This window comes from Rhineura floridana, chromosome 3, assembly GCF_030035675.1.
Source record: "Rhineura floridana isolate rRhiFlo1 chromosome 3, rRhiFlo1.hap2, whole genome shotgun sequence".
NCBI classification, from domain to species: domain Eukaryota; kingdom Metazoa; phylum Chordata; class Lepidosauria; order Squamata; family Rhineuridae; genus Rhineura; species Rhineura floridana.
This window is the reverse complement of record NC_084482.1, coordinates 197303684-197329471: the sequence shown is the minus strand read 5'-3', so window position 1 is coordinate 197329471 and position 25788 is coordinate 197303684. Positions and strand designations below refer to the sequence as shown.

The following is a 25788-nucleotide window of genomic DNA, read 5'->3' as shown; positions in this document are numbered from 1 at the left end:
TCCTTCACACCCAAGCTCTCCCATCTCAACCAATCAAGTGTCGGGATATTCAAGCTTCAAACAAGGGGAAATAAAGTAAAAACCCAGTAGCTGATGGGAATTTGAGTCCTTGTTTTTCCCTTTCTGCACACAACCGGTCCCGTAAGCAGCTTCTCACTCTCTAAAAGTCTTGGCATGATTAATTAGTTTCACACCGTTTTTCTGTCTATGGACTCACAAAGCTGTTTACAGAATTAAAAACATTAACACGTTTTATAAAAAAAAACACATAACATCAAAAATAAAAAAGATAATAAAAACTAGCATTTTAAAATAGCAGCAGATGAAAAGCAGATCTAGAATAGGGATACTTCACTGTCCCTGCAAAATCACCGTCTCTATTTTGCCCTTTTGGGAGATGTCGTAAATGTCTTTTAAGCGAATTGAAATGAATGAAATGGACTGCCTTCGAGTATGGGAGACCCTACGAATAGGATTTTCATGGTAAGCGGTATTCGGAGGGGCTTTACCATTGCCTCCCTCTGAGGCTAAGAGGCTAAGTGACTGGCCCAAGGTCACCGAGTGAGCTTCATGGCTGTGTGGGGATTCGAACCCTGGTCTCACAGATCCTAGGTCAACACCTTAACCACTATACCACACTGGCTCTCTTTAAGCAAATGAACTGGCATGAATACACCTGCACCCGAAATTTTCACTATTGAGCAAATGGAGACTTACCATGAAGCATACTTCAGCTAGTAGAGAAGGTAGCATTTCCTGCTTGGAACCTCCACTGTTCTTACGTCCTTTTTTCTCTTTTAATAAAGTTAAGATAACTTTCAGAGAAGATTTGTTTTACCACTAGCCATCAGCAGTCATGATGGCTGAATGGAACCTCCATGTTCAAAAGCAGTATACCTCTGGCTGTTAGATGCTGGAAACAGGAGAAACCCTAATTCAGGGCTGCAGAATTTTACTCAGATCAGAACAGACCAGATTATTTCAGCCTCCAGCAGAGTGTGGAAGATCCCCTTTTCTTTAAAGGTTGCTGTTATGTAGTTATGAAATTCCCCACAATGGCTGTGTAACATATTCAGGCCCCAGAAAGTGAGATAACTGTAATTCATTGTATCCCACCCAATGCACAAACCGAAGGCCATTTTCTTTAGGAGTTTGTAGGATAATAGATGTTTTGGTGTTTCGCAATGTTTCCTTCAGTCAGCAGCATCGCAGTAAAGGCACAAAGCATTATAATGGCATACAAACCACAGCATGATGGGCCTTTGATCTAATGCAGCAGGGCTTTTCTTATGCTCTTACCACTTCTAGTTTGTCCAGAGCAGGGTGGCAAACCTTTTTGGCTCCACAGGCCAGATCCTCATCAGAATGGCCACGTGGAGCCTAATTTGACAGGTGGGCATGGCCAACACATGTCAATCACATGGAATCATTATTTCATAACGTGACTGACAGGGGGCAGCCCTACCCACTTGTCAAAATCTGTTGAGTGGGCATTTCCCAAGTGCCAGCAACAAGCATTGGCTTCCTACTCTTCCTCCCATCACCAGCAGTGGCAGCAGCGAAGGGATGAAGGAAATATATTTATTTATTTGTTTGTTTGTTTATTTAATTTGTATCCCGCCCTTCCTCCCAGCAGGAGCCCAGGGCGGCAAACAAAGCACCAAAAAACTTTAAAACTTCATAAAAACAGATCTTAAAATACATTAATACAAAACAGCATTAAAAACATTTAAAAAACCAACTTTTAAAAAGGGTTAAAAACATTATTAAAAAACATATTAAACAATTCTGACACAGATGCAGACTGGGATAGGTCTCAACTTAAAAGGCTTGTTGAAAGAGGAAAGTCTTCAAAAGGCGCCGAAAAGATAGCAGAAATGGTGCCTGCCTAATATTCAAAGGGAGGGAATTCCACAGGGTAGGTGCTGCCACACTAAAGGTCCGTTTCCTATATTGTGCAGAACGAACCTCCTGATAAGATGGTATCTGCAGGAGGCCCTCACCAGCAGAGCACAGTGATCGACTGGGTATATAAGGGGTGAGTCTTTCAGGTATCCTGGTCCCGAGCTGTATAGGGCTTTGTACGTCAAAACTAGAAACTTGAACTTGGCCCAGTAGCAAATGGGCAGCCAGTGCTTCTTTCTGTCCTTTGTTGCCCCCCCCCCGCCATCACACTGCCGGAAGGTAAAGCTTGGAAACCCTGCTGACTTCCTTCTCTCTTTCCCTGCACTGCCCAAAGTCTTCCTTTTCCAAGTCTTCCCCCCTTCCCTCATTAAGTTCCCAACATGGAGGACTTAAACGAGGAGGGGAGGAAACTCGCAAAGGCTTTTCCAAGTTTCCCTCTCCCCCTTTGTTCCCAATGTCAGGAAGTTAATGAGGGGGAAGACTTGGAAAAGGCTTTAAGACAGCCCTTCCGTTTGAGAAACAGGAGAGCTGTCTTGAAGGCTTTGCAAAAGTGTATTTAAAGTAGCTTGTGTGCACAGGCTGCTTCAAAGGGCACTTTTGCGCAAGGCTTATTTCACATATATGCTGATGGGGTCTGAACTGGCCGCAACTTGACCAGGAACAAGACCTTGGGGTCGTAGCAGAGAGCTCAATGAAGATGTTGACCCAATGTGCAACACCTGTTGAACAGCTGTTATCAGTTGCTGGAAAAAGTCAGAGGGGAGAGTGCTGTTCTGTTCAGGTCCTGCTTGAAGGTTTCCCATAGGCATCTAGCTGGCCATCGAGATAACAGGATGCTGGACTAGGTGGGCCATTGGCCTGATCCAGCAGAGCTCTTCTTCTGTTACCAACTCCCATCTACCCCAGCCAGGATAGCCAGTGTGCAGGAGACCTTGTGATGGTAGTGGAGAGTTTGATGAATATGTTGATCTAGTGTGATGCAGCCGTGATAAAGATGATCGTTCTATGCTAGGGATCATTAGGAAAGGAACTGAAAATAAAACTGCCAATATCATAATGCTGTTATACAAATCTATGGTGTGGTCACATTTGGAACACTGTATATAGTTCTCGTTGCCTCACTTCAAAAAGGATATTGTAGAGTTGGAAAAGGTTCTGAAAAGGGTAGCCAAAATGATCAAAGGGATAGAGCAACTCCACTAAGAGGAAAAGGTACAACATTTGGGGCTTTTTAGTCTTCAGGAAAGGCGAGTAAGAGAAGACATGAAAGAGGAGTACAAAATGATGCAAGGCAAAGAGGAAAGTATTTGTCCCTCACAACACTAGAACTTGTAGACGTTCAATGTTGGAAGATTCAAGACAGGCAAAAGAAAGTACTTTCTCACACAGCAAACAGTTAAGCTATGCAATTTTCTCCCACAAGAGAGAGTGATGGCCACTAACTTGGATGGCTTTCAAAGAGGATTAGACAAATTCATGGAGGAAAAGGCTATCAATGGCTGCTGGCTATGATGGGCTATGTTCTACCTCCACTGTTGGAGGCAGCGTGCCTCTACAAATGAGTTTCTGGGTGTTGTGCTCAGGTCCTGCTTACTGGCTTCCCATGGGCAACTGGCTGACCACTGTGAAAAGAGGATGCTGGACTAGATGGGCATTTGGCCTAACTGAGCAGGCTCTTCTTATGTTAAGGCAGAACAGCCTGCTGAACTGTCCACCATCTTGCTCCTGGTATTCTAGTGAAGGTGGCCCCTCCCTCCCCCAACTGCCACCACAAGGCTACTTAAGAACCATCTTGTCCCAATAAAAGTTCCCCACCACCACCACCACCCATAGCTTGTCTTTGCTATTTTATTATATAGTTGTAATTGATGCTTACAGTTTTAATATTTTATGTAAACATCTTTGTGAGTCTCACTTGAAAAGCAGTATATAAATATAACAAACAATAACTTTTGAGCAGTGTGCAAACAGCATGGTTTGTTTCAAACTATGGTTTAATGTGACCTGCGAACCAGGCCACTGACAACATACATATTAAAATACAGCAGGATGCACCTTTGAAACCAACAAGCACAAAATTCTGAAACCTGCTTGAGGCATCCACCAGAGAAAGACAGACACAGTGCCAAAAGCCATTCTGAAGCAGGAATGGGGAACCAGTTGCACTCCAGATGTTGTTGGACTACAACTTCCATCAACCTTGACCATTGGCCACACTCCAAGCAGCTCTGCGACCTTCCTATAGGCATCTGGTTGGCCACTGTGAGAACAGGGTGTTGGACTAGATGGGCCATTGGTCTGAACCAGCAGGCTCTTCTTATGTTCTTAACATCTAGAGAGCCCCTATTTCCAAGCGCTACTCAAGAGGGCCCCTCAGTCCTTGTGAGAGGCTTTTGGAGAGTCCAGGGGGAAGGAGTCAGGAAAGCCCTTCTGCACAAGCAGAATCCTGTTTGGACTCTTCTGGATCCAGCCCACCTTCTGCCATGACTCAAGCATTCCTATGGCTTGCCTACTGTGGAATTTATTTTATCATCATTATCGTCAATCAATCAATCAATCAATCATTAGATTTTTATCCCGCCCTTCCTCCCAGAAGGAGCCCAAGGCAGCAAACAAGGTGCAAATCACTAAAAGTATCTTATAAACAAAGCATCCTAAAAGCATCTTTTAAAAAAACATTTAAAAGCATCTTAAAAAGCAATTCCAGCACAGATGCAGGCTGAGATAAGGGCTTTACTTAAAAGGCTTGTTGAAAGAGGAAGGTCTTCAGTAGGCACCGAAAAGACAACAGAGATGGTGCTTGTCTAATATTTAAGAGGAGGGAATTCCAAGGTGTTGGTGCAACAACACTAAAGGTCCACTTGGAGCAGTGCCCCCCTTCGGGACAACAGCTGATATCCAACTAACTCACACTCAGAGGTAGCCCACTGAAACTGATGGACATGGCTACCTTAAGTCCACTGGTTTCAATGGGTCTCCTCTAAGTATGACTTTAACTGAATGCATCTCAAAGCCTTTTCCTCACAAGGAGGAAATTCATATAGTTTCCGTTCCTGAGCCAGGCTTCTCCATGGAATTAAAAGGTTTGATTTTTCCATAGGCTTGGCAAGAGCACATGTCTGCTGGATAACATGCTGAAATAAAAAGAGAAAGAAAGAAAGAGAGATTAGTAATTAATGGAATATTCCCATTACACAGAATGAAGATCAGAATCAAGGACTTTAGTATCACCTTCCCTAACCTGGTCCACCCCCCCCCAGCTATTTTGGACTACAACTTCCATTAGCCTCAGCCAACAAGACCAACAGTCAGAGATGATGGGATATGGAGGGCACCAGGTTCCTTGCCCCTGATGTTAGGGCTATATTGGGATAGCTGAAACAATTGATAAAATTAAAATTCAAAAGAAGTTGCTGCAAATCTATTCACTTACTGCATTTGGAATAGCACAAACAGCCCCATTGCTCTAACGCTGCACCACACTCTCTCTCTCACAATGACTTGGAGTCAGACATTGGTCCATCAAGCTCAGTATTGTCTACCCTGACTGGAAGCAGCTCTCCAGGGTTTCAAATGGTGTCTCCCCCCCCCATCCCTACCAGGAGATGCTAGGGACTGAACCAGGGAGCTGCAGCATGCAACGCAGATCCTCTACCAGTGAACTTTGGCCTTTCCTGTCATCCATTTCAATTCTGACATAGAGTTTAGAATTCACCCATGAGTAAATACCTAATTTTCTGATTTTTTTTTAAAAAGCCATATCTCACCTGCACATTCTTTGATGTCAAGGCACGCTCCATTCTTTACTGTATTCTCTACTTGGAAGTGTCATAATAATTCTCATCCACATGGGCTCTCTCATGACAGATTAATGCTGATGTTGATGGGAAGCATTCACCGCACATCAAGCAAGTATAAGGTTTGTCTGCTGCACATGACTTCTGATGCCTCATAAGGTCTGAACTTTGAACAAAACATTTCCGACATTTCACGCATTTGTGGGTCCTCTCCCCTGGATGGACTCTCTGGTGTTTTGCCAAGGTTGAGGGATCAGCAAAACACTTCCCACACTCCAAGCACTTAAAGGGCTTCTCTCCTGTATGGACTCTCTGATGTCTCTCAAACTGTGATCTGGAACCAAAACCTTTCCCGCACTCCAAGCATTTATAGGTCAAAGGCTTATAGGTTCTCTCTCCTGTGTGAACTCGGCGGTGTTTAGCAAAGGTTGAGGAATCGCCAAAACGCTTCCCACACTTCAAGCATTTATAGGGTTTCTCGTTTGTGTGGATTCTCCTGTGTGTAGCAAATGTGGAGTTATGAGCAAAACATTTCCCACACTCCAAGCATTTGTAGGGTTTCTCTCCTGTATGGACTCTCTGGTGGGTAGCAAATGTGGAAGAATCAGCAAAACTTTTCTCACACTCCAAGCATTTAAAAGGTTTCTCTCTTGTGTGGGATCGCTGGTGCCTTGCAAAAATTGCTCTGCGAGCAAAACATTTCCCACACTCTGAGCATTTAAAGGGTTTTTCACCAGTGTGGACTCTCCGGTGCGTAGCAAGTGCCGAGGAATAAGCAAAACATTTCTCACATTCCAAACATTTAAAGGGTTTCTCTTTTGTGTGCACCCTCTGATGGTTCATGAGTTCTGATTTGCGAGCAAAAAGTTTCCCACAATTTAAGCATTTAAAGGGTTTTTCTCCAGTGTGGACTCGCCAGTGGTTCCCGAGTTGAGATCTCCAAGTAAAACATTTCCCACATTCCAAGCATTTATGAGGTTTCTCTCCTGGGTGGACTCTCCTGTGTGTCACAAATGCTGTGGAATAAGCAAAACATTTTCCACACTCCAAGCATTTATAAGGGTACTCTCTTGTGTGGACTTTCTGATGGGTGATGAGTACTGATTTATGAGAAAAGTGCTTCCCACATTCTAAGCATTTAAACGGTTTCTCTCCTGTGTGGATCCTCTGATGTTCTCCAACTTGTGATTTCCAAGCAAAACATTTCCCACACTCCAGGCATTTATAGGGTTTTTCTCCTGTGTGAACTCGCTGGTGGTCTATGAGTTTTGATTTCTGAACAAAACACCTCCCGCACTCGGCACACTTATATGGGTACTTTCCTGTGTGGAGCGTCTGGTGAATCAAGAAGTATGATTTGTGAGAAAATCGCTTCCCACACTCCAAGCAGCTATAGGGTTTTTCCCCTGTGTGGATTTTCTGATGGCTCGTGAGATTTGATTTGGTAGCACAGCACTTCCCGCACTCCAGGCATTTATAAGGTTTCTCTCCAGTGTGGACTCTCTCGTGGATTAGGAATTTCGATTTCTCAGTAAAACACTTCCCACATTCCAAACATTTCTGGGATTTCTTTCCTTTGTGGACTCCTTGATATTTGGCAAAGCCTGAATTCTGAGCAAGGTGTCCCCCCGACATGGCACATGGCTGCTTTTCCCTGCACTCACCTGCTGGGATAAAGGACAAACAGAAACATGACTTATTTGGGTGGATGGAAAGAAGGAAACCCGGGAAACAGGCTGAAGGAGGACCCTGACCCATTAAGGATGCTGCAATAAGGAAACATCAACTAAGGGAGTGGCATGTGAACATCTTCCTCTTTCTTCTTTCATCCTGTTATCCCCAAACACCATGCTCACATCCACACCATGCATATAAGGCACGTTTGAAGCATGTGGCTCCCCGCAAAGAATCCTGGGAACTGTAGTTTGTTAAGGGTACTGGAAACCACAGCTCAGTGACGTGTAAACTACAGTTCCCAGGATTCTTTTGGGGAAGCCACAGGTACAATGTACAATGCATACAATGTATGGTGTGGGTGTGATCTAACTCACTTCAAAATACTAAGAGAAAACATCTTAAGAGATAGATGCTGTGCAGTAACTGTATCATAAGGACCCACACCTGCCCTTAGCCTTACTTTCTAAGAGAGACAGCGCAGAAGGAAAAGAAAGGCAGAGGACAGGCAGAGAGTAAAGGTCCCAGGGACAGGAGTAGAGGCATGCTTCTACTAGGACAAGTGCAAGAAGGAGAGGGTTGGATGCAGTGGGCATGTGAAAAACAGGAGAACAAGAGAGATTGAGCAAGGTGTGAAACAGAAGGAACCAAAGACTTGGCCAACAGGAAAGGATTGGCCGGGCAAAGATCATGAGAAGGCAACTCCAAAGAAATTAGAGCTGACAGATAATGGCAGACACGCAAGGAGGTAGAGATTTCAAACAAGTAACTTTAGCCTGAGGGTCTGATAAGGGAGCAAAAGCCAAGAAATATAGCAGACCAAAGGAGAAGAAAGAAAACCCCAAAATGACAACAGAGGTGAAAGGGAGAAAGACTGGAAAGAGGCCGTTAAGCCAGGAACGGAGAAAAGAAGAGGAGTGTGGCTTTCTTTTGTTTTAAAAGAAATTGCAGTGGGACCCAGGAGCATGCAACCTTCCTTTTATTTATTCATTTATTTATTATTAGATTTATATCCCACCCTTCCTCTCAGTAGGAGCCCAGGATGGCAAACAAAAGCACTAAAAACACTCTAAAACATCATAAAAATAGACTTTAAAATATATTTAAACAAAACATGCTTAAAAATATATTAAAACAAAACATCTTTTTAAAAAAGCTTTAAAAACTTCTTTAAAAAAAAAGCTTTAAAAGTGTTAAAAAGCAATTCCAACACAGATGCAGACTGGAATAAGGTCCCTACTTAAAAGGCTTGTTGAAACAGAAAGGTCCACAGTAGGCGCCAAAAAGGGTATATAAGGGGAAAGACGGTCTTTCAGTTATCCTGGTCCCAAGCTGTATAGGGCTTTGTACACCAAAACCAGTACCTTGAACTTAGCCTGGTAGCTAATAGGTAGACAATGCAATTCTTTCAGCAGCGGGGTGACATGCTGACGATATCCTGCCCCAGTGAGCAGTCTCGTTACCACATTTTGCACCAGCTGTAGCTTCCAGACCAACCTCAAGGCCAGCCCCACATAGAGAGCATTACAGTAATCCAGCCTGGAGGTTACCAGTGCATGGACAACAGTGGACAGGCTATCCCAGTCCAGAAACAGCCGCAGCTGTCTTACCAACCGAAGCTGGTAAAAGGCACTCCTAGCCACTGAGGTCATCTGGGCCTCTAGCAACAAAGATGGATTCAGGAGCACCCTCAGACTACGGACCTGCTCTTTCAGAGGGAGTACGACCCCATCCAAAGCAGGCAACTGACCAATGATCTGAACTCGGGAGCTACCAACCCACAGTGCCTCTATCTTGCTAGGATTCAGAGTCAGTTTACTGCCCCTCATCCAGCCCACCACCAAATCCAGGCAGGGGTCCAGGGCTTGCACGGCCTCTCCTGATTCAGATGTTACACAGAAATAGAGCTAGGTATCATCAGCTTACTGCTGACACCTCACGCCAAATCTCCTGATGACTGCCCCCAAGGGCTTCATATAGATGTTAAACAGCATGGGGGACAAGATGGTACCCTGCAGCACCCCACAGCACAACTGCCAGGGGGCCGAAAGACAATCACTCAATACTATTATCTGAAAACGACCTTGGAGATAGGATCTGAACCACTCTAAAACAGTGCCTCTAATACCCATCTCACCAAGTTGGCCCAGAAGGATACCAGGGTCAATGGTATCAAAAGCCACCAAGAGATCAAGTAAGAATAACAGGGTCGCGCTCCCCCTGTCCTTCTCCTGATAAAGGTCATCCATCAGGGCAACCAAGGCCAATTCGGTCCCATAACCAGGCCTGAACTCAGACTGGAATGGGTCAAGATAAGCTGTTTCATCCAAGAGTACTTGCAACTGCTGCACCACAACCCTCTCAATCACGTTCTCTAAAAAGGGAGTATTTGCAACTGGGCGGTAGTTGTCACAAACAAATGGATCCAGGGTGGGCTTTTTCTGGAGAGATCAGATCTGTACCTGAATCAGGGCAGCTGGAACCACTCCTTCCTGCAACGACATGTTGACCACACTCTGGATCCACTCGGTCAAACCCCCTTGGCAAACTTTAATACGCCAAGGAGTGTAAGGGTCGAGAGGACACGATGCTGGCTGCATCATCGCAAGCATCTTGTCCATGTCATCAGGCCGCATCAAGTGAAACTGTTCCAAGAAGTTGTAGATGTTGCACTGGACACATAAGAACATAAGTAGAGCCTGCTGCATCAGGCCAGTGGCCCATCTAGTCCAGCATCCTGTTCTCACAGTGGCCAACCAGGTGCCTGGGGGAAGCCCACAAGCAGGACCCGAGTGCAAGAACACTCTCCCCTCCGGAGGCTTCCGGCAACTGGTTTTCAGAAGCATGCTGCCTCTGACTAGGGTGGCAGAGCACAGCCATCATGGCTAGTAGCCATTGATAGCCCTGTCCTCCATGAATTTGTCTAATCTTATTTTAAAGCCATCCAAGCTGGTGGCCATTACTGCATCTTGTGGGAGCAAATTCCATAGTTTAACTATGCGCTGAGTAAAGACACCTCACTGGAGACTGCAGTAGATATGGACGGGGCATCAAGATTGCTACGGAGGCAAGCAACTTTACCCTCAAAGTGCCTTGCAAACAATTCACAGTGGGCCTCTGAAGGGTCTAAAACTGCATTTCCACTTGTTGATGTCAACAGACCCCTGACAATACGGAAAAGCTCCACTGGACTTGAGGATGCGATGGTGGCAGAGAAGTGGGCCTTCTTCACCACCCTCATTGCCACACAGTAGACAATTACGTTTTACTCGTGCCTGATCAGCCTCACAGCAGGTCTTTCGCCACTTGCGCTCTAGCCGTCGTCCAGCCTGTTTCACTGCCCTTAGCTTACTGGTGTACCAAGGTGCAAACTGGGCTCCACAATGGGGCAACCATGTCAAGAGCCCAATGCGCCTCATTGTTCCAGAGCATGACAAGGGCTTCAACAGGATCACCTGGTCTATCTACTGGGAACTCCCCCAGGGCATTCAGGAATCCTGTGGATGTTTCAGACATGGGCTCCTACTAGGAGGAAGGGCGGATATATATCAGTCAATCAAATAAATGTATGTTCTACCTTTTGGCAGAAGAAAGTGACTGAAGGAGAAGAGATCTCAGCATTTTGAAAGGGGAAGGGTCCAAGAAAACACAAGAGTATTTTGGTCAGCTGCCTTTCCCTGACCCCTCTCACCTGAGTTGGTGCTGGAGTTCTCCTTTTCACCCAAACCCTGAAAATCTGGCACCCACGGCTCTTCCCCTCGTTCTAGCCGGGAGACGAGATCAGGCTTGGTAAATGGAAATCCTATCCAGGGAAGAAGAGAACAGCAAATATTAAGCTCATCCTATGGCATCTAAAACCTTCCAAAGAGGAATGAGACAACCACTGTCCACATCGTGATTTACTAAAAAAAACCCCTATGTTTAGGATAGCAAGGGTCCTAATTTGGCTCAGGAGGCCTTTTCCCCCAAACCATACCCACAATATGCAACATCAAGTGCAGAATAGGTACAGCCTTGGCTGCAAAGGAACAATTAGGAGCTTAAAGTGTGCTTTCAATGGCTTCTTGATTTTTTCTTACTCTTGGTGGTACAGGAATTTTGCACATGAATGGATGAATAAATGAATGGGGCAGATGCATGAATGATAGCACTGTAATGCCTAGATATTCCCTCAGCCTAGTCTGCCATAGATTATTATGAACAAGTAAGAATATCTGGCAACTCATTCTGTGTGTGTGTGTGTGTTTCTTATTGTGTGGAGAAAATGCCAAGTGGAGAAACCAAGACATTCATAAATACACATTGTTTCAAAAATGCAGAGATGGACAGGGAAACATCAAGACTTCCTACAGAATGATGCACCAGATTCCTTACCCAACGAGGCCATGTTCCTATAGTTCTCCAGCATGACATCCCTGTACAAGGCCCTTTGATCTGGATCCAGCAGAGTTCCCTGGCCCTCCGTGAAATACACGGCCACATCTTCAAAGGTCACCTACGAGGACAGAGACACCCCATCTCAGTCTCCAAACTCGAGAAACCCTTTCAGAAAGGCTCAGTCACATACATGGCACAGGAAGCAGCTGTCCCAGGAGGGCCTGGCCCCACTCAACTCAGACACACTTCATCTTTCCACATCCATGAGTGTGTTCCTCTCCAGGCCTTTGTCATGCAGGCAATTGTTTGTCAGCTGATTACTGAAAAGGCTGGTCAACAGAAAAAGGAGAGGATTTGAGAAAGAGTCCCCAGCTTCCATTGTCCTTGACCATCTGCCATGCTGGCTGGGGCTGATGGAAGTTGCAAACCAGTAACATCTAGAGGGCACCATGTTGGCTACCCCTGTGCTAGCAGAACCATCCACCAATCGGGCCATTCTGAGCTAGTGGAACACAGAGACAAAGAACGTGAGGAATGAACCAGGAATCTCCATTTCAGCCTTGGCCTCTCCCATGAACTCACTGCCTTAGGCAAGCTGCTCTTTCTCTCTCCCAGCCTCAGCTCACTACCTACAACACAGGGACAATAAGACAATCTCACAGGACAAAGATTACAGGGAGGAAAAATCATATAAACAGGCCATAAAAATACTAGATGTTGTTTTAAATATCTCTGTTGTGGAGATGGGGTTTTGCACCATATCATGGCAATATGTGTTTAAATGTAGTGACAAGGGACAGATGTCAGCTGCTGTGATGGAAAGGTTGATCTGCATGGTCTGCATTTTGCCGGGGCCAGAAGCAGCTCACCCAGGGGGAAAGAGCTGCAATGCTAACTTCCTGACAGATGCATTACTGCACTTACTAAGAGGGAGAAGCCAGGGCCGTGCAGGCGCACCAGCTCAAATGCTGGATTGGCTCCACCAGTGTGCCCGCACAGGCCCAACCGCTCCTCTTCCACCCCTCCCACTGAGTGTAGTTGGAAAGTTAGCACTGCAGCTTTGCCCACCAGGAGAGTTGCCTCTGGAAGGGACCTTGGAGACCATCTACTCCAATTCCATGATAAAGGCAGAACCTCCCATGCAAGATGCAACTAAATCATCCTTGACAGGTTTCATCTCTGCTTGAGTATCTCCAGTGAAGTACAGCCCCCTCCACCTCTAGTGGCAGGCTGTTCCACAGCCAAACTAGTCTGACTGTTTGGAAACGTTTCCTAAACTTTAGCCAAAAGCTCCTTTCCTACATCTCAGTTCTAGTCCTGTCCTCTAGAGAAGCAGACAAGAGGTCTGTCTGCTCTGTCTTCTTCATCATCATCATCAGCCTACATCATGGGTTTCTGCAGCACTTCAGTAGCACATGCCTTTGGATCGTCAGCTTTGAAGATACATTGGCTGGCCAAGGATGCAATATGTGCTTAGATTCTGAAATCTAATTTTTGAAACAGAAATCACCCACCTGGAACCACCACAACCCTGTGTCTTTTAAACAAATAAATGAATAATGCAGTGAGAATAGATCGATACAAGGCACCTTTAACGTCTGAGTTTAATTCCCTAAAAAAGCGAAGAAGGAGGCTCCTTTAGGAACTACAGAGGTCTGACATTCACCTCTTTTTCTTCCTCTCTACCTCCGCGCCATTTTAAGAGATCATATTTGCAGTTTTCTGTTCCTATCCTCTTTTTCCAATTGCATAAAGGGTCCCAAAGCCAATTCCAATCCCCCTCCGCATCTAGAAATAGACAAACTGCGGGGGACAAAAGGAAAGGGCGGAACCAGCCCCGTTTCTCCATGCTCTGGGCAACAGTAAAGAACAGATCGTTTTGAAAAGCTCCTCACGCACCCCTTCGGTGAGGCCCTTTCCTTCCTCACCTGCATTTAGCAATGGGGAATGAGGGGGTCCACAGACCCTTCCAAAGAGTTTCTTTCTCCGGCAACTCCGGAATAATCTCCCTCCGTTCTTTCCGGGGGGGGGGGTATGTTGCGCTCATGCGCCTCCCACACCCATTTTCCACCTCAGCCAATCACTCGGCTCCTTCGCATCCCTCTCAGCCAATGAAACGTCTTAATGGTCAAGACATGCAGAAAACCCAGGAGTTCGTCTTTTTTCTTCTCCCTACGGCAATATTTTCCCAGAGGAGTAAACAGTGAGACCCCTTCTCGACGGGGCCAGAGCGGTCCAACCTGCGACATTCTGTTGCCGGCCACGCTTGTATTGAAATGAGGCTTGCAGGTCCAAATGTAACGTGTATCGACCTACTTTAATATATTCCAACGGATGTTCAATGTGGGAAGTAGTTTTTTGTTTGGCTGTTTCGTGGGCTAGCTCTAAACTCGGTTGTGCAAATTTTGTTTTGAGCTGTTAAGCGCGGCGTGCTGTGCACCCTTTGAGGAGGCAGGGTGGAATGTCAATTTAATAAAAAAAATCTGTTACAAACGGTACATTTTCGTACAGCCTGCTTCAGAAGCCAGTCTAAGACAGGCTACTGCCTGTGTAATTTAGCAGAGGGAGGAATTTAGCTGTGTAATTTCAGAGGGAGCTTACACAGCTAGGATTTTAAAAAGGGCTTCTCAGCAGATAGCCTCAATAAGTTGGCCTCTTCCCCATCAAACAACAAAATGGCCTGTTGCAACATCCTGAACCACATGAATGTCAAATGGTGGGTGTTTATGTATTGTATTAATGTATTTTATCGCATTGTGTTTTAACTGTTTACATGTACGTCGCCTAGAGTGGCCATCGGCCAGATGGGCGACACATAAATTAAAATTTATTATTATTATTATATTATTATGTGTTGTTCTTGCCCACGAGTTTGTCAGCTGTGTTACCAACATCTCAGCCAAGCTGAAACTGTCTTTTCTTTTTGCCATATTGCCAAGTGGTGTAATGTGACCTGTTTAAGATTGTAATGTTATATTTATAGTACTGAAATGGTTTTTGTATCGCTGTGACATTTGTTGTTTCATTACGGCTGTTGTATTTTTTTATGAAATTGTTTTTGTAATTGTTGTTTGCTTTTGTTGTAAGCCACTTCGAGTACAGGTTTTTTTGTAAGCCGTTTTTTGTTCCTTTTTGGAAAAAAAGCAGCTAATAAATATTATTAATATTAATATTATTAATAAAGGTAGAGCAGGACAGAAACAATCTGCAACAACGTGTGTGTATGTGGTGGGCTGGAGGTTGCCTCCTTGCCATCTTATTCAGCATCTCTTATTCAGCAATGTACAGACTAATTCCATTAAAAACATAACCTGAATTACAGCACTGATTCCTTGTTATGATCATTTACACTAGACAGCACATCTTCATATCTGTCATGTATGTGCTTTATAACAGGTATTAATATAACAATACAACTTGATTTTAATATACCAGCATAAAACACATCAAAGAAAACAACAATTGTACATATGCATATATAACTGTATATATCATTTTAACAATCCATAAAAAAGGAAATAATCAGGTTTATATAATCTGACAAAAGGAATCAATATAGCTTAGCAGGATTATATCTTAAAAGTGCTGGCAATATAAAGGGGCAGATATTTGCTTGCATCTTAATTCTCCCATAAAAAGCAAAATTGGTCCACTTGGTCAGATTGTCTACCTTCCTCCACTCAAAAGAACCTAAGAAGAGCCCTGCTGCATTAGACCAATAGCCCGTCTAGTCCTCACAGTTCCCATGGGAAGCCCAACAGCAGGACCTGAGGGCAAGAGCACCCTCCCCTCCTGCAGCTGCCAGAAACTGGTTTTCAGAAGCATGCTGCATTTGATTAGTAGCCATTGATAGCCTTATCCTCCATGAATTTGTCTAATCTTTTAAAGCCATCCAAATTGGTGGCCATGACTGCCTCTTGTGGGAGCAAATCCCATTAACTATGTGCTGCATGAAGTACTTTCTTTTGTCTGTCCTGAATCTTTCAACATTCAGCTTCACTGAATGTCCACAAGTTCTGGTGTTATGAAAGAGGGAGAGAAAAAATTCTCTATCCGCTTTTTCCATGCCATGCATAATTTTATACACTTCTACCATGTTGCCTCCAACTTGCCTTTTCTCTAAACTAAAAAGCCCCAAATGCTGCAACCTGTCCTCACAGGGAAGTCGCTCCATGCCCCTGATCATTTTGATTGCCCTTTTCTCAATCTTCTCCAGCTCCACAGTGTTCTTTTTGAGGTGAGGTGCCCAGAACTGTATACAGGAGGAATTTACAAACATTCCTGTTTACCCAAGCACTCAATGCTAAAAGATACTGTTCCTGGCAACTTTGAAATTATTAGCTGTGGGAGTGTTTTTGTTTTAAAAGTTTTATTTATTGATTGATTTATTACATTTATATACCGCCTCATAGCCAAAGCTCTCTGGGCGGTTTACAGCAATTAAGATGTTTTACATTGTTTTTAGATGTTTTAAACATTCCTGCCTTAGGATAGCCTCTCGGGCATCTGAGGAGCCAATTTAACAGAAGTATTAAAAGACTGGAGAAAAGATATTTTTTCCTGTGGCATTGTAAAGCCCTTAATTTGTAGTTAGAGCACCAACCGCAACATCCCAAAGGTGTGGGAAGAAGGTATTTTACAGGCATGAAGACAGCATATAAATATTTTAAATTTAAAAAGTTACATATTAACTATAACATTCCTGAAGCCAGAGACAGACTGAGTGCACCATTCTTGTTTGTGGGCTCCTGCAATCCATCACCCACCCCTATTTTAGCTTAGTATCTGGGGCCTACAAATGAGTAAATATGTCTTCTGAGGGCTAATATTATACAGTTAAAAGACCTTGCACATGCACATTCTCAGATATCAAGAGTATGAGCTTCATTCTCTACTGCATAGGAAAAGTCTTGGAACATTCAGAAGGTTTCTTATCCACATGGGCTCTTTGGTGTCTGAGAAGGGCTGATTTCAAAGAAAAACATTTCCCACACTCTATGCATTTATTTGGTTTCTCTCCTGTGTGGACCCTCTGGTGGTGTATGAGATACCACTGTTGAGCAAAACATTTCCCACACACTAAGCATTGATATGGTTTCTCTCCTGTGTGGACTCTCTGGTGTATCATGAGATGTGCTTTCTGGGCAAAGCATTTCCCACACTCCAAGCATTGATACGGTTTCTCTCCTGTGTGGACTCTCTGGTGTTTCGCAAAGATGGAAGAGTAGGCAAAACACTTTCCACACTCGGAGCATTTATATGGTTTCTCTCCTGTGTGGACTCTCTGGTGTATTGTGAGATGTGATTTCTGGGCAAAACATTTCCCACACTCCAAGCATTTATATGGTTTCTCTCCTGTGTGGACTCTCTGGTGTTTCGCAAAGACAGAAGAGTAGGCAAAACGTTTTCCACACTCCAAGCATTTATACGGTTTCTCTCCTGTGTGGATTCTCTGGTGCATTATGAGATGCGATTTTCGAGCAAAGCATTTCCCACAGTCCAAGCATTTATATGGTTTCTCTCCTGTGTGGACTTCCTGATGAATTGTGAAATCTGATTTCTGAGCATAATGCTTCCCACATTCCAAGCATTTAAACGGTTTCTCTCCTGTGTGGACACTCTCGTATGTCATGAGCTTCGATTCCAAAGGAAAGCATATCCCAAAGCTTAAGCATGTATGGGATTTCTCTCCTGTGTGGAGTTGCTGATGCTTGGCACAACTTGATTTCTGAGTAGGATGTGTTGTCCACATAGTGTACAAGTCCTTTTTTCTACTCTCACCTGCTGGGATAAAGGGCACACAAAAAGTTATTTACTTCAGGGGATGGGAACAATAGAAACCTGGGAAGAAGACTGAAGGGGGAAACTGATCTATTAACACAAAATATGGCTTTTTCGCTGGCTGCTCCCAGATTGTGGAATTCCCTCCCCAGTGAAGTACGATTAGCTTCCTCACTTCTTTCCTTCCGTGCTAAGGTGAAGACGATCCTATTCAGATGGGCTTTTAATTGAATTGGTAATTAACTCTTACCTTGTATTTGATTTAATTCATTTTAACTATTTTAATTCTGTATATTTACTGTTTTAACTCTTCATGATTATTTTTGTAAGCCGCCCTGGGTTCTTTGGAAAAAGGGCGGGTATAAATATTTTAAATAAATAAATAAATAAATAATATTAAGACTGTGGCAATCTTGGAAGTTGTCCATCACATCTCTCTTTTAATCCCATTATCCCAAACCCTAATTCACCTCAAAGTAACTAATATTACATTCAAAGGACACAACCCAACCCTGACATTCTAAAAGAGACAATACAAAAAGGACACAAGGAAGGGAAAAGGAGGAAGAGGAGAGGCAGAGATGAAAAGGTCAGAGGAATGGGAGAAAAGGCAAGTTTTCACATTCAGGAAAGGAGATGTACAAAGGATGTGGGTGCCCATGAAAGAGAGAGACTGCTGGAGACCTGAAATAGAAGAACCAAAACATTAGCCAACAGAAAGGATTGGTGGGGGAAAGACTACGAGAGGGCAAACCCATGTATTAGATCCAACAGATAACACTGGGCCACCAAAAGGGTGAGATTTACAATGAGTACCTTAACATGAATATGACAAGAATATAAAAACCAACAAATGTAACGTAACAAAGGAGAAATGGGGCAAAAGAATATGTAGAAGTACACAAAGTCAGTAGGAGCTGGCAACGGAGGAGAGAAAAAAGAGCAGAGAAAGAAAACAAAGAATGTCCTTAGTCAACCCAGAAACAATAGAAGAGAGTAAACCAAGACTGCAGCTTTGTTTTCCTTTTTTTGCACTGCTTGCAACTTTTTGGCAGAGACTGGTAGAAGATCCAGGAGCACATATCCCTCCACTCATGTTTCAAACTTCCTACCTTCCAAAGAAACCTTTTGGAATTAACCTATTCAGATTGACTGATTACTGTGGTGCTGTTGTTTTGGGAGAGACTGCAGTGTCTTTGCAGAGAGTGAATCGGGATCCAGGATCCCATATTCCTTTACCCAGGGAACCCTTTTGGCACAGAGCTTTTCATGCAGGGGACCCACTCATGAAAGGTTGCACACCTGTACTCATAGCCATTTTAACAGATGTCCCCAAAAGAGCCCTTCCTCTCACCCCCTAGATCGGGCACAGAACTCTGGCTGGTTGGCAGGTTGGATGCTTCATTCCCTCATCCCATGCTGGCCAACTTTCACAGATGGGCAGCCTCTTCGAACAGTCAAAGTTCAAAGGTAGTTGCTGTTCAAAAGCTTACAACAAGCCCATCTGAAGTCTGTTTGCAGATGTAGCTTGGATTCCTTAGTGCAGGTGAGCCCCACTTATGAAAGACACACATTTGAAAAACGAGATCAGGAAGAGAGAGGAAAAGAATGTCACCAAACTCTGAGGGCATTTCCAGTCTTAGCAACATGATCACAGAAATGCCAGCCGCCGCCGCCACATGAATTCCTGCTGGTGACTCTTAAGTCAAAAAATACCTCCCAGGACCTTTGGGATAAAGAAGGAATGATTCCAGAGTGATTATTGGTTTTCCATTAACAAAGAAGGGGCAAATAGGTACGTCAGAAGCTGACTTATACCAAGTAAGATCATCCTGTCTGATATTGTCTACACTGACAGGTAGCATCTCTCCAGTGTTTTGGACATAAAGTCTCTCCCAGCCCTACCTGGAGATGCTGGGGATTGAACCCGGGGCTTTCTGCATGTAAATCAGATGCTTTCCCACAGAGCTATGGCCCTTCCCCACTAATGAATCCCCACCAGAGCAAGGAGAAAGCCCATGTACTTGAGGTGAGCCTACTTTTCTCTTGCTGGACATAAAAATCACCTTGAGCAAGTGTGTGATTCTTTGGCCACCATCAGACTGTCAGTATATTGCCAGGATTCAAAGATGCACCATAATTTTAGGTTTGCCACAATTATAGTGCTTTAACTGACTTTGTTGTCTTAGCATAATGAATCCACTTTTTTAAAACAAAATGACTTTTTGCAGTAAGGAAAGTGATCGGGCAATGCACTGAAAAGTACAGAATAATGAATGATTAACGGGAAGACCCATCAACACCTCACAATCAATCATGATGAATTGTCATATAACCTCTGTGCAAACAAATTGGAATGAATGCTCAATAAAGACCACACATAGTCTAACCTCCATGTAGGCTTTGGGCAAGCAAATCAGCATCAGGTTACAGGAGTCAGAAATTAATAAAACTCATTAAGAAGGATACATGGGTTTTGTTAGGTGCAAGGCCCTGGAGCCTGCTGAACTATAACTCCCACCCCACACACCCCTTGTTTTGCTGGTTATGCGTTCCTGAGGTACGGTGTGAAGGACAACAAGGTCATTTGGGAAGTAACAAAAATAACTAAGAGAAACTGAAATAATTGTTGTCTTCTTCCTTGGCAGACTTCCCTCACGTCTAGCAGAACGATCCCATTGTCCAAAGAAAGTAGCCTGACTTTCTCAGGGTCAGCAAGAAACATGCGCGCGCACACACACAATCATCTCATACCCAGACCCCTCCTTTGCAGGGGGGTGAGAGAGAAATAGTGTCTTTTAAAAAGAGGCTTGAGTTAAAAAAGGGCTGAGGGTGATCTGAGCTCCATCACATGTAACAACGCTCTCCACGCAGGAATGCAGGGAGAAGAACCAGGAAGGGATTTTGTGTCTCAGCACACGCCTCAAGACAAACAGAATCTTTCCTTTTTTGGGGGTCAGAGCTCTTCCACATCACTTCAGCTATATTCCACTGCCCACTCCTGGACCTAGGATAGGTAATCTCTCCTACCTGTCACTCCTAGTAATAGGGTCCTTTGATCTCTTTAGTTTAAAGTTACGAATGGGTTAAGATATTAATGATTAATGCTGCCACACACCCAAGTAATTCTGTAATGCTTTTCTACTCTTTCTCTCAATAAAAGAAAGCTTTGCTTTATTTGGGTTTGGACCTGCATTTCTTGGGTTATACACACACCACCTAGGCTCATTTCAGGGCAACGCGTTTGTTTTATCCCTAGCAAAAGATCCCCCTCCTTTCAAGGAGGTGTGTTTCATGGGACATGTGGGTGGCAGGTTCACACACTCATGTTCCCAAGGACACCTGTCGTAACAGTTTTCAGAGGCAAAAAGTATAAAATAGACCTAGACTGTGTGTGGACTACTTATATATAAAAAAGCAAGTTTTCAGTCTCCATTGATGCTAGAATAAAATGTTGTGTGTACACAGCCTAAGTAGTGGGCCAGACACACGCAGATACTGCAATGCACACTACATGACCTGCAGTGGAAATCTCATAATTTTGAGAAAGACGGTTACTGCAGGGCCACAATGTGATCTGTTGACAGGAGATGTGGATACTGGAATCAGAAATTGATAAAATTTATCAAGAAGGATATATGATTTGTTCCATCCCTGCGAGCAAACCATCCCGCATGGGCCACCCTGCAGGCGGCACTACCACTCTGGTAAATAAAAAGTGGAGCCCTGACGTAGAAGAGATTAAGCTGGAAGTGGCCCCTTTAGTTTTAATAACAAGGCTTTGCTCAGGATGCAGGTTCTCTCTAACTGTTGTAAATATGAATTTTCCTCTTGGAGGTGCAGGAACCTCCTCCAATGCACTTTGGTATGAATTGGAGGAAGCTCCTGATCAGCTGGAGGGCAGATTGGCATCTTTTGATATAATTTTAGTTGGAGATTTTAATGCTAGAATTGGGGGGGAGAGGGATAAAATGAAGCTGGCTATTGTGGCAGATGAATTGTTATCCTATTTTTCAAATATTCTTAAGAGAAAACCATACAAATGCAGCTGGCTTTCTGTTATTTAATTATAAATGAGTCCCATCCCAGAGACTGTCCAGGAAACTTTACTTGCCAAGCAGGGCTAGGGATGAGCCCAAGGACAAAAATCCATGTCAGGATAACAGATCATGGGACACAACTAAAGGCCATTCCATCCAGTTTCTATGTATTTAAGGACAAATCTGTATATATTACAAAATATATTATAAAATATAATCTGTATACAAAATCTGTATATTTTAAAAGGGGAAAGACAAGGGAACCCTTAATGAAGTCCATATGGCCCACTCTGGCTAGGGATGGGGCAGATATTCAGTTCAATTCACATTTAAAAGGTCTTTAAAATAGCTGTCCCCAGTTGAAATCTTCCTCTTATCCTCAAGTTAAACAAAGAAGAAACATCTGCCCAGATGCATTTCCCCAGAAACGTTGCAACTGAAGCAGAAAACAAACAAGCCTCCTGGTTCGTAGCTCGGACCCCACTGCCATCCTCCTTCTCCAGAAGGGGATTCATGTATGTCCACTAGATCACTCAGTTCACATAGGGCAACGGTCTGTTCTTAGTTTCCTTGGGAATCTTGGACTGGGAGGCAGGGCAGAAATGTTTGCATTAATAAATAACACTGATGCTCAAATTGTCAGGGTAATACCCACATATACTGAGCAGCTTCCTTAGAACACATCCCAGAATCCTTTGTAAGACGCCCAGGCTTCATGCCATACAGGCTGGGGTTTCTCACTAGAGGAGCTAAAAAGGGTTCCCTCAAAGGGCATACAGTTTGAAAACCATGGAACCTGGGAAGGTCCACCAGGGAATGGCTATGGAATCTAACAGCTGCAGGGCAGCTCTCCCTTCTGCCTCCAGAAGAAAATGACTGAAGGAGAAGAGATCTCACCATTTTGAAAGAGTGTCTTTGGTCAGCTGTCTTTCCCTGACCCCCTCACCTGAGTTGGTGCTGGAGTTCTCAGTTTCATTCAAACTCTGAAAATCTGGCACCCATGGCTCTTCCCCTTGTTCCAGCCGGCAGATTAGATCAGGCTTGATGAATGGAAATCCTATCCAGGGAAGAAGAAAACAGCAAACATCAAGCTCATCCTATGACACCTAAATCCTTCCAGATAGGGAACCATACAAACATTCACATCACGATTTACAAAAAAAACTGTATGTTTAGGACAGCAGTGGGGAATCTCCGTCCCACAGTCTTAATTAGGCCCGGCATTATGCTAATTTGGTCCGTAAAGCCATTCTCCCTAAAACCCACCCATGATATGTGACATCAGGCATAGGGCAAGTACACAGAGAAACAACTGGGAGCTTAAAGTGTGCTTCTGCTGCTTCCGTGTATTTGTTTCTTAATGTTGACTGTACAGAAATTTTCACGAATGAATGGGGCAGAGGCATGAATGACAACTCAGCAATCCCTAGGTCTTCCCTCAGCCTCGCCTACCATAGATGGTTGCAAACAGGTAAATATATCAGGCAAATCACCCTGATATTTTTTTGGGGGGGGGTATATTTAGAAAAGGCCAAGGGGAGAAATCAATAGATCATAAATATCTATCATTTAAAAAAATGCAGAGATGGACAGGGGAACATCAAGACTTCCTACAGAATGATGCACCAGATTCCTTACCCAAAGAGGCCACGTTCCCATAGTTCTCCAGCATGACATCCCTGTACAAGGCTCTTTGATCTGGATCCAACAGAGCCCCCTGGCCCTCGGTGAAATACACAGCCACATCTTCAAAGGTCACCAGCCCCTACAAGGACAGAGACACCCCATCTCAGTCTCCACAAGTAGAGAAGCCCTTTCAAAAAGAATAGGAATAGGAAGCAGTTGCCCCAAAAGGAACCTGACTCACTTAAGTCAGACACATCTCATCCTTCCACATCCATGAGTCTGTTTCTCTCCAGGCTCTTGTCATGTAAGCAACACTACTTCCTGGAAAGGATGGTCAACAGAAAAAGAAGAGGAGAAGAAGTTCCCAGCTCCCATCATCTTTGACCACTGGCTTGGGCTGATGGGAGCTGTAGTCCAACGACAGCTGGAGGGCACCATGTTGGCTACCCCTATGCTAGCATAACCCTCCCTCAATGGAGCAGTTCTGAGCTAGTGGAACACAGAGACAAAGAACTTGAGGAGTGAACTAGGAGGTCTCCTACTTCTCCTGTGAACTCGCCACCTTAGTCAAGCTGCTGTTTTTCGCTCATCCTCAGGTCCTGTAGGATGAAAATTATCGGGGGTGTGGTGGACAGCAAATGAACAGCTTTCAACATGCCATAAAATTACCAGATGTAATTTTAAGTATCTGCATTCTGGAAATGGGGTATTGCACCAGATCATGGCAGATGTGTGTGTTTAAATGTAGTGACAAAAGACAGATGTCAGCTGCTGTGATAGAAAGGTGGATTGGCATGGTCTGCATTTTGAAATGACCAGAAGCGGCTCACTTAGTGGGGTGGAGTAGCAATGCTAACTTACCGACAGCTGCATCGCTGTGCTTACTGGGAGGGAGAAGGCAGGGCTGGGTAGGCACACTGGGCAGAGTGCAGGATTGGCTCTGCCAGTGTGCCCAGACAGACCAAACCTCATCTCTCCTCCTCCCAGTAAGTGCAGAGATGCCACTGTTTGGAAGCTAGCACAGCAGAATCACTAAGTACAGAATCTCCAATGCCAGATGCAACTAAAGCATCCTTCATAGATCCCACCGCTGCTTGAACACTTCCAGTGAAGTACAGATCCCACCACCCCTATTCCACAGCCAAACAGCTCTGATTGTTTGGAAGCTTCTCCTAAAGTTTAGCCAAAAGCGGCTTTCCTGCAATATTATCTTTTTGTCCTAGTCTTGTCCTCTGAGCAACAGACAAGAAGTCTACTCTTGTCATTTCTTCTTCATCATCGTCATTTGCACGTTTGCAGCACTTCAGTACCACAAGGGTTTGGTTCATCAACTGAAGATACATCAAGCGGCCAAGGATGCAATAGGGCCATAGATCTGCCTCTTCTGTTCACACTGCACAATGAGGTGGTAGAATGGGCTGCAGCACTTGAATCTGCAAGTGGAGGGATACTACTACTTCACCTTAAAAACCTCTTCCTGCAAGTAGAAAACCACCAGAGCAGCCCATGGGGCATCTCATTTTGCAGCACAGTTAGACTGAAACCTTAGGTGGTGGAAACTGGTGACCTACAATGCCATTGTTTTTTAAAAAGCCCTGTTGCCAATGACCTAATAACTGCACAACCTGTTTGCAGTATAAATCCCCCACCCGGAACCACTCTAAGCCTGTTTTTTTTTTTTTAAGAAATAAATGAAGAGTGCAATGAGAATGGGTGTATACGAGGTACCTTTTACGTCTCATATTGTGAGACAACAGGTCAGGAACAACACAGACCTGGCATTTATCTCTCTTTTTCTTCCTCCTTTGCCTCCGCCATTTTAAGATGTAATCTTTGGCCTTTTCTGTTCCTTTCCCTCTCCTCCCAAATATATAAAGGGGCCAAAAGCCTCTTCCTATTCCCTTCTGCATCGAGAAATAAATAGTGGCGAAGAACCAGTCCCATTTCTCCATGCTCTGGGGAACAGTAAAGAATAGATCGTTTTGAAAAGTTCCTCACGCACCCCTTCCCTGTTAGGCCCTTTTCATCCTCACCTGCATTTGGCAACGGGGAATCGCGGGGGGCATTCAGAGACCCTTCCGAAGAGTTTCTTTCTCCAGCAACTCGGTAAGAATCCCCCTCTTCCCTTCTGTCGGGTTTTCTTCGCTGTGCTCACGCACCTCCCACAACCATTTTCCACCTCAGCCAATCACTCGGCTCCTTCGCATCCCTCAGCCAATAAAACGTCGGGATAGGCAAAACCCAGACAGGCAGGAAGTCTGGGTGTTTCTGGGAATTGTAGTCTTGCTTTTTCTCTTTACTACTGCAATATTTTCCCGGATGAGTAAGCAGTGAGAGCACTTCCCGGGGGGCCAGAGCAGTCCAAACTGCGATATTCTGTTGCCGGCCACGCTTATATTAGGACTTGTAGGTCCGAATGTAATATACCAACCCACCTCAATGCATTCCAATGTCTGTTCAATGTGGGCAGCAGGTTTTTGTTTGGCTGTTTTGTGGACTAGCTCCAAACCCCATTGTGCCAGTTTTGTTTTATGTTGTGAGCCGCAGCGCGCTGGACAACCTCCAGGGAGGAAGGGCAACATGTAAAG

The 25788-nt window shown here is 44.3% G+C and overlaps 2 protein-coding genes across 4 annotated transcripts; both read right to left on the bottom strand.

The window, feature by feature from the left end:
- Positions 1-3881: 3881 nt before the first annotated feature.
- LOC133381005 (zinc finger protein 665-like) lies at positions 3882-13763 on the bottom strand. 2 transcript variants are annotated; one of them, XM_061619337.1, is made up of 5 exons: positions 13682-13763; positions 11751-11871; positions 11068-11178; positions 5673-7369; positions 3882-5039 (listed from the first exon to the last, which is right to left on the bottom strand). In XM_061619337.1, the coding sequence occupies exons 1-4, from the start codon at positions 13685-13687 to the stop codon at positions 5721-5723; spliced, it is 1887 nt and encodes a 628-aa protein (XP_061475321.1). In that variant the 5' UTR covers positions 13688-13763; the 3' UTR covers positions 3882-5039; positions 5673-5720. The 2 variants fall into 2 exon arrangements, with proteins under 2 accessions (XP_061475321.1, XP_061475322.1); XM_061619338.1 differs by having other exon boundaries at positions 5673-7366.
- Positions 13764-15209: 1446 nt separating this feature from the next.
- Positions 15210-25788, bottom strand: LOC133381013 (zinc finger protein 239-like). Of its 2 annotated transcripts, none has more exons than XM_061619363.1 (4): positions 25234-25788; positions 23213-23339; positions 22521-22631; positions 15210-17537 (listed from the first exon to the last, which is right to left on the bottom strand). In XM_061619363.1, the coding sequence occupies exons 1-4, from the start codon at positions 25264-25266 to the stop codon at positions 16645-16647; spliced, it is 1164 nt and encodes a 387-aa protein (XP_061475347.1). In that variant the 5' UTR covers positions 25267-25788; the 3' UTR covers positions 15210-16644. The 2 variants fall into 2 exon arrangements, with proteins under 2 accessions (XP_061475347.1, XP_061475348.1); XM_061619364.1 differs by having other exon boundaries at positions 15210-17534.

Excerpts from the sequence above, each read along its gene's own strand:
- LOC133381005 (XM_061619337.1), bottom strand. Across the intron at positions 11,179-11,750 it reads TAGGAACATGGCCTCGTTGG|GATTTCCATTTACCAAGCCT; the intron begins GTAAGGAATCTG and ends TTCCCTGGATAG. Across the intron at positions 7,370-11,067 it reads GAACTCCAGCACCAACTCAG|CAGGTGAGTGCAGGGAAAAG; the intron begins GTGAGAGGGGTC and ends CCTTTATCCCAG.
- LOC133381013 (XM_061619363.1), bottom strand. The coding sequence starts at position 25,266 with ATGCCCCCCGCGATTCCCCGTTGCCAAATGCAG. Across the intron at positions 22,632-23,212 it reads TGGGAACGTGGCCTCTTTGG|GATTTCCATTCATCAAGCCT; the intron begins GTAAGGAATCTG and ends TTCCCTGGATAG. Across the intron at positions 17,538-22,520 it reads GAACTCCAGCACCAACTCAG|CAGGTGAGAGTAGAAAAAAG; the intron begins GTGAGGGGGTCA and ends CCTTTATCCCAG.